This window comes from Cyclopterus lumpus, chromosome 11 (assembly GCF_009769545.1).
Source record: "Cyclopterus lumpus isolate fCycLum1 chromosome 11, fCycLum1.pri, whole genome shotgun sequence".
NCBI lineage: Eukaryota > Metazoa > Chordata > Actinopteri > Perciformes > Cyclopteridae > Cyclopterus > Cyclopterus lumpus.
In genome coordinates, this window is record NC_046976.1 from 5,634,960 (window position 1) to 5,649,066 (window position 14,107).

Here is a 14,107-nt window from a genome sequence, read left to right on the forward strand (position 1 = left end):
GTGGGTGCCGATCGCACGATGCCAAACGGCCTATTTCCGTGACACCTCGCAACCCACACGGCTCGCCGTCGCTTCTGAGCTCGCACCGGTGGCTGATGAGGCTAAAATTAGTGCCCGAGTCTGACGCTCGGCATAAAGGAACCAAATGAAAAATACTCTGAGTGGTGCAATGCAAGTTTATGAGAAGGAATTAAAGCCATCTGCTGATGTGCCTATTGTCCTTCCTCTCCTGAGGGCTCCCGTCTATAGAATAGAGTCTCCACTCACATGCAGATACTGCTACTCAGTGGATTTAAATCTCCATTCTCAAGTCGTGCGCCTGAGATTCAAACTTGACTGCCAATTTGCTGCAACAAGTAAGCACTTTGCAAGGATTTAGAGCCTTAAAGCTGTTGATCTCTCATTAAAGGCCCACTTGTTGCTTTTTTCTTTTTGGCTTTTCTGCAACAGCAGCCTCTTTTTCACTAAAAAGATGCTTCTTTCTGGCTGACGATGGAAAAAGCTGTTGTCGTGTCTCATTTAAGATAAGATAAGATAATCCTTTATTAGTCCCACAGTGGGCAAATTTACCGGATTACAGCAGCAAAGGGTAAATGCACACAAGAGACAAGTGAAGAAAAAGAGTAATAGAAACAGTGCAGAGTCTACAGTAACTGAATGAATATTATATATACAGACAATAAATATAAATATAACTATTATGCACAGTATTTATATTGCACAGGTTGAAGTGGAGTCTGTGAAGTGATTGGAGTGTTATGAGTAATGGGTTAAAAGCGTTTGCCTTTTGTGACGTGAATGGTTGACAATTGCTCATGAATTTAACTTTTTTCATTTGCAATCGGAAGCAAGTTAAATAGTCTTGCTTCAAGATTCCAATGTTGTTCATTGGAAGTCTCACTTTTAAATGAGTTGTCTATTCATTTTTATCGCTGGTGTCTTTGGATGGTCAAACACGTTGAGTTGGAACACCCTGGTATTATTGTAGCATTGAGACTCGATAGCTGCTCATCCACCATTATCTGCTGACATCTAGTGGACCTTTAGCAGCGCAGCATTCAATGTGAGGACCTGGTGGGATTCCACATGCTCGCAGATGGATCATCAAAAATCATCATATTTCATCAGTCGACCGAGCAGCAATAACTACTAAGGTGTTAAAGAGTCTTAACTAAGGTGATTTAAGCTCATAGTGCTACTTTGGAAGCCGTAAGTACTGAACAATTAAAATGTAAGCATTTCCACAGTAAACTTCATTTGAGTGGAGCAGTTTTAGTACAATACTTCTTGATACATAAAGGGTAGTAAGTACCTGATAAATGCACTTGAGTGTACTTTTCTACCCGTGTCCATCGCCTCAATCTGTCCTTTTTGTTTTGACCTCCCTGCCCCACACAGCTGTTCACTGCAACCTGAGCCAGAATGGCATCGACCACCAGATGTGCCCGGAGGACATGACGTCACAGCTGGAGGAAGAGGAGGAGTCGGTGGACGCGGGGGCCGTGCAGCTGGACGACGACAGCCCGAGCTACCGGGACGCCAGCCCGCCCGTGTACCAGCGGCGCCCGCCGCCGCACCGCTCCGTCTCCGAGTCGGAGCTGTCACGGGTGAGAGTTGGCCGGGGAAGCATCATATTTTTTTTTCCATTCCTAGCGCTCTACTCTAAATAATTGTCAGTAAAAATGAGCACTTTGGGGGAGATGGCTCTCCGAGGCCATGATGCGTAAACACGTTGTTTTATTATAGCATCTTTCAACTTATTCTAATTTCAGTGCCTGCTTATAGAAGTGTCCCCCTGGAGTTACCAGTTCCTTTTCCCCCCAATTAGATTATTAGTACAAAATATAATCAATAAATACGATTATGATTCTCACACATTAAAGCATCAGCAGGTATGATCCAATTTTATAATTTTTTATTCCTGAGGCTTCTGTTCTGCGTAATAAGTACTTATACTTTTGATACGATAAGTTGGATCCAAATAGAAGACGTTTGTACTTCTAAACAAGTTGTGGCTCGCTGAACGTTTGTTTGCCACAGAGCTTTTTTTTAATGCAATATTCCAAAACCCAATGTAAAAAAAGATTTGCAGAGGAAGCCGACGCGTTGCTTTCTACCGGCGTTGGCCCACGACATCTCTGCTGTTCGCATGTTCGCATGCCGGCGTGAGCATTACATCATTAATTATTCCCCACATAATCCCCAATGTCCAACATACCATCTGCGCTTTGTGTTTTGTTGTTTTGTTGCAGGCGTCATCGTTGTGTCATTTCATATCGCAGCATCGCAGCCGTTTAGAGATGAATCGAATTAGAGACCTGGAGGGGAAGTGCTGCATTAGCTGAAATGAATTAACGGACGGCGCTCTCAGTGTCTCTGGAATGCAGTTAACAAGAATGTTTTCTCTTCATTTAGGTTTGAAAGATCAACTACAGAAGAGGTTATAATTACATTGAACGGCGATCTCTTCTACCACGCAGCGCAGCCAAGGCCCACGTGGTGTTTATTCATGCGTTGAGCTGGATGAGGTCGACTCATTAGCGTCACTGTTAGCAGTTAAAGTCGCAGGGAAAAACCTTCAGTTGGAGCGTTTACGGCCTCAGTGATGTCACGCCCTGTACATCCGGGAGAAAGGGAAGCTGCTTCGGCCCCTTCACCCCCGGAGAGGACCCAGAGCCTCAGATCTGATCAATCAAATGCGTATTGAACACATGTGACGCCAGAGCTAAAAATGTTATGATGAACATGGCGCAATGAATCCAGACCTTACTACGTGCCCCCCCCCCCCTGTTGAAAAGCCCACTCCTGAAAAGTCATTTCAGTTCACATCAGCAAGTGTTCATTTTCAAATATTGAACACTCTGGATTTTTTTAATGGGGCGGCGGTTCAGCCGTTAGGATTCCGACGCGAGGCACTAAGCAGTGTTGGCCGTAACAAATCATCTCGTCTCAGGCGCAATCGACATCAAGCCCCGAGGTGAATATATCACGTTTAGTGTTCAAGCACCCTGCTGCCCTTCATGGACCCCTACGGAGTCCCGAGGTCGAGGGGCAGCGAGGGGGGGGGGTAAAGTGGGCTTCTTCTTTTTTTTCACACAGGCTTATTAATTCATCCGGGCGCAGCGTGTTATTCTCCGTCAGCCGTCCACAGCTCTCCGGACACACACACACACACAAGTGCACACGCACACGCATCTCATCTCCATCCTCTACGCCTGTATGCAATGGATTAATTAATGAGAGGAATTTTCATCTCCCGCCAGCTCTGGCAGAGAGAGAGAGAGAGAGAGACAGAGAGAGAGAGACAGAGAGAGAGAGAGAGACAGAGAGAGAGAGAGAGAGAGAGAGAGAGAGAGAGCTGTTAATTAGCTGAGCGGAGGAGATGGGGGCAGACGACCCTGGGCTCCGGGTCTCAAACAGCCATTCACTCAGTCAACATGACACTAATGGCAGTGGCCCTCCTCCCCCCTCTCTGTCCAGTCCCACTCAAAGGAGCGGTTGCAGTGTCTAGTTGCAACACTAGAGGGCAGTATAAACCCGCGTGACATGAGGCGGGGGGGGGTGGAGGAGAGGATCACTCCCAGTGTCCCTGGTGTTCTTCAAAGACGTATTCAAATAAATTGAGAAATTGAAGTCGGAATTTGTGTGCGACGGATTTGCATACTGACAAGTCAGAGCAGGATGTGTGAGTCAGACGGATGTTTTAGCAGAGTTAAGCTTCCTTGCACACATAAGTGGATTCTGCTATATGAAAGTTATCATTGTTGTAACTACTGGATGTCACTAAACACTAGTCCTTATCTGCTAATAAGTACATTGTATATTATTAAACCTTGAAATAAACAATTTATTCCATGTTCAGCAGTGTGTGTCAAGCTGTTATAGTCATAAATTTGTAATCGATTTATTGTCTTTTGGTTAGGCGCCCATGCAAATAATGAAAGTTTAGAGTGTTAAATGGCTCGGATCATTATGATGCAAGTACATGATGATACGACTATATGCTCTGTTATGTTTCATAAGTTGCTGCAGCAAATTTTGGGTTAAAACCATTAGTTACACAAATTTACCTCCAAGATACATTTTCAAAGAATTCTCAAAAATAAGAACTTTTGACATTTTGAGATTGCAAAGTTTCAGTTATTGTGTGTATGTTTATATATATATATATATATATATATATATATATATATATATATATTTATATTTATATTTATATTTAAAATCAGTAGAGGTTGTAACAGTGTTTTCATTCGTGAAATTATCTGTAAAAATTTAAGTTCTCAATTTTAATGAAAATATCCCCATTTCTCTGTTAAATGAATAGACATCTTCAAGAAAAAGTCTTAAACACTCGACCTCATCATGCTCACCTCCCTTGTCCTTGAAAAGATTGCACATACGAATATGTAGTTCACTAACTATCGCCTCATAAAAGATGCATTACATCTCTAGAAAAAGTGCTAAATGCAGAAACTGAATCTCCCTTTCCTGATATACTTTTACGCATTTCTGACTGGTTGCTGCAGATGTGTTTCATCCCCAACAACAATAACAACATTTCAATAATGACAGCTGTAATGGTTTCTGATAAACTGCTGTCAAAGAGGAAATTATTGGGGGGGGGGGGAACTGGTTGAATAAAGTCCAGAGTCGTGGTTATATTTCTGGTCAAGTAAACAACAACCATGAAATATGTGGGACGTTATGAGGCGTTTGTGACCGGTTTAATACCAAATAACAGTGCGGCAGCATTGACGAGAACAATGCTCTAATCGCTGCTGTAGTTTTAATTAAGTGGGCAGCCATGTGACCCTCCAATCAGAGGCAGCGATCTCGGACTCCAAATGACTGGGAGGATCGAACTCACTCCCAGTCAACTTCACAGCTCCCCCTATTTAGTTTGTTTGTATTCCCCCACTGTCTCCACAAAAACAATAGGTGGGGGGCGGCATGTGCCTCTTGATTAATGCATTCATTTTGGATCTTTACATACTTATCAGCGATTACGTGCTTCATTACGATGGTAATAGTTCTCCACTGTGGTCGTTAATGTGTGGCTGTTTTACTCCAGACTCTGAGGTTCCTCCTTCTTCTTGTGGGTTGCCCTCCTCCCCTCCCTCTTTAAGGCTTTATTCCTATTCCTCGTCTTTTTTAATTTCTGAGGTGGTCTTTGCTCTGTTGCTAAGGTAACGATGAAGAACACTGGTAGCTGCACTGGGCTTTCAGTTATCAATTAAAGCCAAGGACAGCAACACGCCGCACGCACGTTGGCACACACGGTGATTGGATGCTTTCTCTGCCTGGGCTTCACATGTGGAAATATATTTATATATATATATATACGTGTGTGTGTGTGTGTGTGTGTGTGTGTGTGTGTGTGTGTGTGTGTGTGTGTGTGTGTGTGTGTGTGTGTGTGTGTGTGTGTGTGTGTGTGTGTGTGTGTGTGTGTGTGTGTGTGTGTGTGTGTGTGTGTGTGTGTGTGTGTGTGTGTGTGTGTGTGTGTGTGTGTGTGTGTGTGTGTGTGTGTGTGTGTGTGTGTGTGTGTGTGTGTGTGTGTGTGTGTGTGTGTGTGTGTGTGTGTGTGTGTGTGTGTGTGTGTGTGTGTGTGTGTGTGTGTGTGTGTGTGTGCCCGTTCCCCAGACGTATCCCACTTAAAAATAAAGCCGGCTTCTCTTCTCACCCCTGCGCTGTCACTCAAATCTTTAATTGGCCCCGGGTCTCTTGAACGCAGCTCTTTGAGCGTGATTGTATACTCGTGTTTTCTTCCCTCTGCTGTTTCCTCTCTGCCCTCTTGGCTCTGCCGACCGGCCTGCTGGCTGGAAAGGCACCGGCTCACCTATTGTGCCCCGGCCTCAGCAACACCGCTACGGGCCAAACCAGTGCAGAATGTAAAACACAGATGGCCATTGACTCACAGATGTATTCATGGAAAAATGAGAGAACCTCTTGGGTCAAATTCTGCCGCGTCCGTTCCGGAGCACTAGCTTTTTTTTCTTCTTTTTTTCTCCCCCCTCTGCTCTCCATCTTTTATTCCATCTGTCGGTCCTGCCTTACTCCAAACTCCCAGAATCCTCTCCTCCTTTCGCTACTTACCCGCTACCCTTCAAAACTCCCCCTTTCCTCCCACACAAACATTCCTCCTCTCTTACTTTTTCTCCATTCGTTCCTCCCCTTGCTCTCTCTCTCTCTCTCCCTCTCTCTCTCTCTCTCTCTCCCTCTCTCTCCCTCCTGCTGCCTCAGGCCTCGAGTCAGGGTTAATTAGCGTTAAGTTGAGATGTGTTTAATGGTTAATGTGGTTTTCTTCCTGCGATGCCCTCCTCTCCCCCCTCCTGCCCCTGCGGATTCACCCGACCACGCAGGCTGCCGAGCGATCGCTGTTTTTCGACAGCGCTTTGACTGTCAAAAAAAACCCAGCCCAAAAAAAACCCAGCATGTACATCTCCTCCAATTTCCCCCTTTCTCACCGGGACGCTACATATAGTGAGTGAGTGGGAAGGAGCTGTGGAGAGACAAGAGAGAGGGGGAGAGAGTGAGGCGGTGCCATATAATAAGAAACAGGTGAGAGGGAGAAAGTGAGACAGGGAGGGAGCGAGATGGGAAAGATGAGAGCTACAGTATGTGGGGAGAGGAAGTGTGAAAGACAGCGTGATAGATCTGACACGGACCGAGCGAGATGATCGAATACAGGGGAGCGAGATGAGAGCTAGGGAGTGTGTGTGTGTGTGGGGGGGGGGGGGGTGGGGGGGGGGGGGGGGGGGGGGGGGAGCAGAGGAAAAGCTTCTAGTACCTGTTATTCTGCCTTCCATTGCTATGCCAAACGGCAGCCTGGAGAGAGCAGGCTGAAGTGGAGTGGACGTGAAATGTTAATCACCTCTCTCTCCGTTTGTCATTTTTAGCAGCCCCCTCGATCCACATGTAAGAGCATCGGCAGCACTCCTCGAGAGCCGGGTGTCCAAACCCGTAACCATCGCAGGCGCGATGCTGATAACGTGCACGGTGTGTTTGCCTATTGCGTTCATTCTGATGTATATTTTATATTCACTTTTCTGTCAACTTGAGCAGGTAGAAATGTAGTGCCAGAGGCTTTATGTTTTTCTCGAGTTGTCCGTCCATCTGTTCCATTCTCGTGAATACAGCTCGGAAAACGGCCGGCCGGAGGAATTCTTCGTTCGCATTTTGGGACAAACGTCCAAAACGGGTCAAAGGTCACCGTGATCTCACACGTGGGTTTTTTTCGGCCATAACTCAAGAATTGATATGCTATGCCAATTTCACACAGTCGTCCACAGGGGTAAGAATGATGAAGTGATGTCATTTTGGTCAGATATGGATGTGGAATTCTAGTTCTCTCTCGTCTTTGTCAAAAACTCCAAATAACTCTGCTTCTAGTTTTTCCATTTTTATTGTATCTTGTTGATTTTTGAAGTGTTGATCGGACAAAACAAGATATTTGAAGGTGTCACTTTGGACTCCACAACAACAAAATGCACGTCGACTGGAATTGATCTCCCCTGTGTTTTCTGTTGTTTTCACTATAGTTAATAAAAAGACGTGTTGGTGGTAATGAGCTGTTCAAAGTAGCAATATGTCAATAAAAGCTGCTATAAATAATGCTGGTTCTCTAAGCATTCACACATTTTTCTGACAAAGAACAACATTATTATGATGGGATTATTATTATTATTAACAGAAACATTATTTGGTAATGGGTACCTTTTTTTTTTAATGCATGGGCAGACAGGGTTTGGATTAAGCATGTTATTAACCCTCAGCTGACTGGAATCATTTCGACGTTTGGACGAAACATTTTCCTCCCGTAATCAGGACATTGTAATTATGTATGAGAGCAGTGCACAAGGCTGCCACCCTTATTCAAGCATCCACGTCTGAGTTGAAAATATTAACCCTGCCAACCTCTCGCCAATGTCGTTCGGCGGCAAACCTGACAAATTCTCTGAAGACGCGCTGGCCAATCAGAGGGCAGAAAAGGGCGGGGCTTTTGCGGAATATGGATCCAGTGAAGAACAGGCTGAGCAACTGCCAATGGCTGTGAAGAAGGTCATTTAGCATGCGCATGAAAGGGCATTTCATCATTTCTCTCTCATTGCTTTTTGTTGTGTTGCTCGTATGCCACTGCACTTGTACTTTAAAAAGATGAATACTTTATTGATCCTGGAGGTGGGAAAATGTCACACGGCAGCCAGTAAATATAATATGACAAGATCAGTCGGGCGGAAAGTGTCACTCGACGGCCCTCTGACCCGTCGGTGGAAGACTACGACAGGCGACTGTATTTTATTCCACGGTTCCTGGAGTCCTGGAAACTCGTGCTCTGACCCAAGTGTGCAGGTGGGAGTCCATAAGCAGTGGCCCCCGGCTTTAATAGAGCATGTACATACATGAGGGCTCTCTAAAGAAGGACAGTTCAGCAAGCTTCAGTCAAAGTTGATTCTGAAGTGAAAATATGAGGAGTATAACTGATCATGAAATGTTTCTGAAATGTGCTTTTCCCTGTTCGTCTCAGCCAGGATATGTGAAGCTGTCCAAGCCGGTGGCCCTGTGGACCCAACAGGACGTCTGCAAGTGGCTGAAGAAGCACTGCCCCAATCAGCACCAGATCTACAGCGACTCCTTCAAACAGCACGACATCACAGGTGCGCTGTCTCTCATGGACGGCGGTCCAATCTACGCCATCCATTGAGTCTTCTGGTCCTGTTTTATTTCATGCCGCCGCGCTGTGTTTTTTAAAGTTATCCGTCCAGCCGTCCGTACGGGTCCATTCTTGCGTTCGCGCGGCAATATTCTCTCCGATTTTTCTTTAATATTTTCTCTTTGGAGGAAAAAAAAGTCAACTCCAGATGCGTGAAACATCCTCGGCCATTCAAATCTGAATCCCGCGATCACACGATCAATACTGGAGGCGCGTGGCTCCTTGTGCATTGTTAGGGCACCTGCCCAAGAATATGAGAGATGCCTCCTGAAAAAAGCAAGAAAAAAAAAAAAAAGCTTCTAAGGAAGAGGCTACATGGAGTCTTAATTGGGATCGGTGGAGCAAGTCCACTAATTGAATAGTCCAAAAATAATCTCTCTAAAATAATAATAATCTATATTTGATTTTTTTTTTTTTTTGATATTCATGCGTTTAGAAAAAGAAGAAAAACAAAAGATTTATGGTCCTCAAATTTAAAACAAACAGTGTGTGGTCAAAGTGCTCTAACACCCCTGTTTGCGGTGAAAACGGCCTCTGAACCATTTGCCATGTCTTCCTGTCGAGGAAGCCGCGTCTCATCCATAACATCCCATCTCTGTCTGCCACCCCGCAGCCCCGCCACCCGGCCTACCCGTCTGTCCGTCCGTCTCGCGGCCAGCTCGCCTGCCGGCGTCACCGCCTGCTCGCGTCGGCCGCCACGTCAATCACTCCTCGCTAACGAGGCGCCTCAAGGTCACCCCGGCGCCGACGACACTCCGCATAATAAAAGGCCGGTAATTTTTGCCGTCGCTCTCTTCGGAGCCACGGCTGATCACATTAACATGTGTATCCGTGGCTTTTCGAGGACCTCCTCGACTCGCAATCGCTCGGCGGCCATGACGGTTCGCGGCCTCGCCATTTTACCCCCTTTGATGCATTTTGTCTCGCCGAACCGCTGTTTTAAAGTGCATTTTGGAAACTGTTGTTCAAGATGGAGTTGAAGCACCGCTGCAATTACAAAAAAAATAGAGAGAGAGTGTTCCTACTTATGTTAGTCTCGTGCAAAAGGAATTATTCGCGGTAGGAGTTCAGATGAAATGCAAGGCGCATAGGCTACTAGGGTTGCACGGCGTACCGATACTAAAAAGGTACCGCAGTACCAGTACGTTCAAAACGATACGGTTTTGCATATTTTCAGAATCGATACTTTATTAAAATAGCGCACGATCATAGCCCACTCACTGCTCCGCTCCCGTAATGCTGCCCAGCGCGTTGACTGCAAGGGGGCGGGGCTGCGCAGCGCTCACACACTAACAGGCAGGGCTCCGCTGGGGAGACAAACATGGCGTCAAAGTCTCCGGAGCATTTACCGACCGTCATCGGCTTTTTGTAAAAAAAAAAGATGCCAGAAGTGAAATCTGGAAATACTTTGGCTACATTGCAGACAGTGTTTCAAAGCAACTCAGACCAGGGAGCAACATGTCAAACATGGCAAAGCACCTTTTAGACAGACACCCCAAACTTTACAAAGAGTTCAAAGAACGACAGGTAAGCAAATGTGATTATAAACATGGTGCACACCTTAAGCTCACCCACATACAGCCTAACACTGTAGTCTGAGCCTAGTTTGACGACCAGTCTATATGATCATGAGGTCACAATGCACACACGTGTACTAAATGAAACACAATTGATGCTAAATGGCTACATGCTGGGTTTTTTTTTTAAGTTAAGGAAAAATAATTATACCATGAATTAAGATAACATATGAACTCTACAATTGCTTATACTATGAAAGGAACTATGTAGTCATCTGGTCAGATACGGACAAAAGGCCTACATAGCCGTGTATAATCAATGCTATGATGCCACTATGTAGTTTTCATTAATATCTTGCTGTAGGCTAATACTAATATTAATGCCAAGTGTTCAACAAGCTGGGCAGGAACAAGCTGGTAAAAAGGGAACCATACAGATGTTTTATTTATTACTATTATAGATAATAAATATACCAGTATCATATCGTATTTGTGGTATCGTATCGAATTCTGGTATCGTATCGTAAGTATCGGGTATCGTGATATTTATGGCAGGTAACGTATCGATGTTATAAGTTTGGTATCGTGACAACCCTAGCGCATACACGAGTGCTTCCAGAAGCTGAAAACACACCTCTTAACTCGCGCAGCATTTGTTGCATAAAAGAGAAATCATGTCAAGTGCAGTCACTCAGTTGGTAGATAATTTCTCAAGAGGGCCATATCTAATTAAGGAAAATGAATCTTAACTTTAGGATTAAATGCCTCACGAGCCTAATGTATTCAGTTACAGTCTGTAAACAACAACATTTTCCTGTATTAGTCTTTAACTCAGCCTGCTGATATGTGTTTGATTATTAAGGTGTAATGATTTTTACAGGATGGTACAAGAGAAAAGAAAGGGTTAACCACATGCAGTACAATCTCTCTCTCTCACTCACACACACACACACACACACACACACGTGTGTGATTTTCCTATCAGCACAATTAGGCAATAATGACATGCACAAAAAAGCTGCAAGTAATTCAGTTTGTCTTCACATGCAGCATTCATTAACACAGCCCAATTAAAACAGGCCTGGCCACAACGATCGGCCTCACGAGGCAATTTGCATCCCAATCAATCTTTGAAATATTATGCCGAGCTCGTTTTTTTCTTCTACACCCTATTAGAATAAACAAGGGGGAAAACAAATGATGAATGGAATATTGTTGTGGAAAACAATCATGCGTGGAGAGGCAAACCTTCGTAAGGGCATCTGAGCATACCTGCGTAAAATAGCTGCAGCCCTTGAACCGTGTGTGTGTGTGTGTGTGTGTGTGTGTGTGTGTGTGTGTGTGTGTGTGTGTGTGTGTCTGCATCGATTTTTTTGGGGGGGTCTGCAGAACATTGGCTTCTTCAACCCATAACGTCTCCTCTCCATATTTCCGGCCCAATCCGTCAACAGAATACTGTGATACAGCTGCCAGCGGTGCTCGGATCTCCCTCGTCATCCCTCCATAAAGTACCGAAATCAATAGGCGCTCTCAATTCCAGATCATAATTCAAGCAGGCCGTTTGCGTCCGCCCTCTTTTTTGGCATGACAACGCTTGGCGAGGGGAATCGCATTTCGCCTGCTTCTCAGGGACCGCCGCGGTATTTCGCAGCCAAGCGACTTCAGTTATGCAGCAGCTGGCTTCCTGCTGGGCTCCTGCAACCTCAGCCAAAGGAATCAATGTTTCCCATCCTTCCTCAAGCACGCACTGCCAGGAACCCCCCCCCCCCCCCCTGTCCTCACCTCCAACAGACACGCCGTCGACATTTGACTTCAGCACCAGAGCTGCCATTAAAAGGGCATTAAAGCATATTAAGGCATAATGAGATATTAGTCTCTAATCCGTTGTAATTACAAGGCCGAAGCTCTTTTGGGTGGGCGAGTAGCTCGGCATGAAGAATTAGTTAAACACACAATTTGCGATACCTTGGATGCAATCAGGTGTGATGAAGTCATCAAAAGCAAAGGGAACGGAAGAGGGCGAGGCACCCCTAAGTTATATGTTCTGTCAGCGAGGCCCATTACATTACATCACGTTGTGGAATTTCAGAGCCGCTCTCTTAAGGCATTCGAACAAGGAATTGGATGCAGCTGTAGAGGCTGGCTGCAGGGGCGGCTTTACCAACCTTTCAGTAATTTGTAAATGTGCTTCTTGGCCGTAACGAAGTCTACGTTATTTAAAAATGGCTTTCCTTGTTTGTTATCCAGTGTAAAAGATTGCCAAATGAACAACTTTAGGTATTCTAGTATGAAATGATGTCAATCTGCATCCCACAGCCGTGGATAGATTGAGACGACGGTTCCCTGGTAACAGCCATCTACATACTGGAAGGGCGAGACACCCAGACTGAAAGAGACACAAAACAAAGTGTGGAATTTCTTTAGCTTTGATAAAAAAAATTTAAAAAACGGGAAATGCTGTGCATTGGGAATACCACTTCAACCATCCATCGATGAGACTCTCTCACTCGAGCAGCCTCGTAATACCGCTTGACTTATGGTGTCATAAGGCATCGCTCTGAATAATTAATAGCCTGTAATATTAGTGCATTAATGAAAAGAGTGGCCCGTCCGTACCCACCAGTTCCTCACACTCGACCACTTCAGTTCTTCTAAAGCACCGCGTTCAACCTCACCTCCCTCCTTGTTGGCGGTCCCATCATCCCCACGCTTTAAAGAAGCAGCGGCGGTGTCTTTGACGCGCCGCAGAAAAAAGTATAAAAAGGTGTCAAACGCTTTTTGTTTCAAGAAGCGTTCGACGAGGACACCCAGCAAGCAACAAAGGCCTAAACAGCACTTGAGGGATGAGACAATGAACTCTGCCGGCGCTGCAGCTCATTGTTTTTTTGTGTAATTTCCAAAAGGGAAATTTGAACAGTTCGCTGCTGATGAGCTGTTCGGGGGACGATTTGATCCGCAGACGGAATGAATCGCGCATAATGATGCCATTGGCGAAGGTAATTATATATCATTGTGTGACATCAAATTAATTACGGCTCCGCCAATTGCATGTTTTGCAAATGTCGCCCCTCGATTTTTCCATACGGAGAGTTTGGAGTTGAAATACTTTGAGAGTGTGAACGACAAGCAGCGGAGCCGCTACATCAACAAAGCGCAGATGGGCTCATTATACAGAACACACTCTTTACTGTCACTGAAGCGAGATGCGGATCACAGACCAGGAACGCAGTCGCGGTGCAGGTACAGCGCAGTCAGTAATGAGGCGCCCCAAATTCAATGACGGGGGATACAAGTGCAGTGGAGTAACCCATCAATCAAAGGCGTTATCAACACGACAACGTGACACGATTCAGGGATTCAAGGGGTATTGTATTGCTGTTGCGCAACACACGGCTGTACAACGATATGGAGCCATGTAGCCCATTTGCTGCACAAGAAAAATATGAAAATCTGCGTCAGAGCCCTCTGGAAGCACGCGTCACCGAGCTGCCGGTGTCTGATCCGGCTGATGGGTGTTTCGGAAGATGCCGCTGGGCTGTGGTCGCCTCAAGGTCCGGCGCACTTCATCCAGCACCCTTTGCCCCCCTCCGATGATGATGATGATGATTGAGTGTTATGTCACGTCCAAAGATTGTTCGCAAAGTACACGGGACCCCTCCCCCGCCGCAATCTACATGCTGAAAGTAGACGAGGTGAAGCTGTCGCATCACCTCCAGGCCACAAGGGGCCGACGCTCTGTGACGTGTTAGCCGACAGTGAGCCCCCGGCAGGTCGCTCCAAATCACGACTTGAGTCGTCGGAAAAGGTCCGCCGCCACATTCGTTCGTTGTGATGTTCCCTTCACACATGACAGGACGATGGAGCACTGGAATCACAG

General features: G+C 45.7%; 1 protein-coding gene across 1 annotated transcript in view; it reads left to right on the forward strand.

The window, feature by feature from the left end:
* The window catches only part of samd12 (sterile alpha motif domain containing 12), an 84,982-nt gene that overhangs the window by 16,086 nt on the left and 54,789 nt on the right, over positions 1 to 14,107 (forward strand). Inside the window, exons 3-4 of the mRNA XM_034545445.1 lie at positions 1,399 to 1,607; positions 8,528 to 8,657. Of these exons, the coding sequence (XP_034401336.1) occupies positions 1,399 to 1,607; positions 8,528 to 8,657 (339 nt within the window). The remainder of the gene's footprint in view (positions 1 to 1,398; positions 1,608 to 8,527; positions 8,658 to 14,107) is intronic.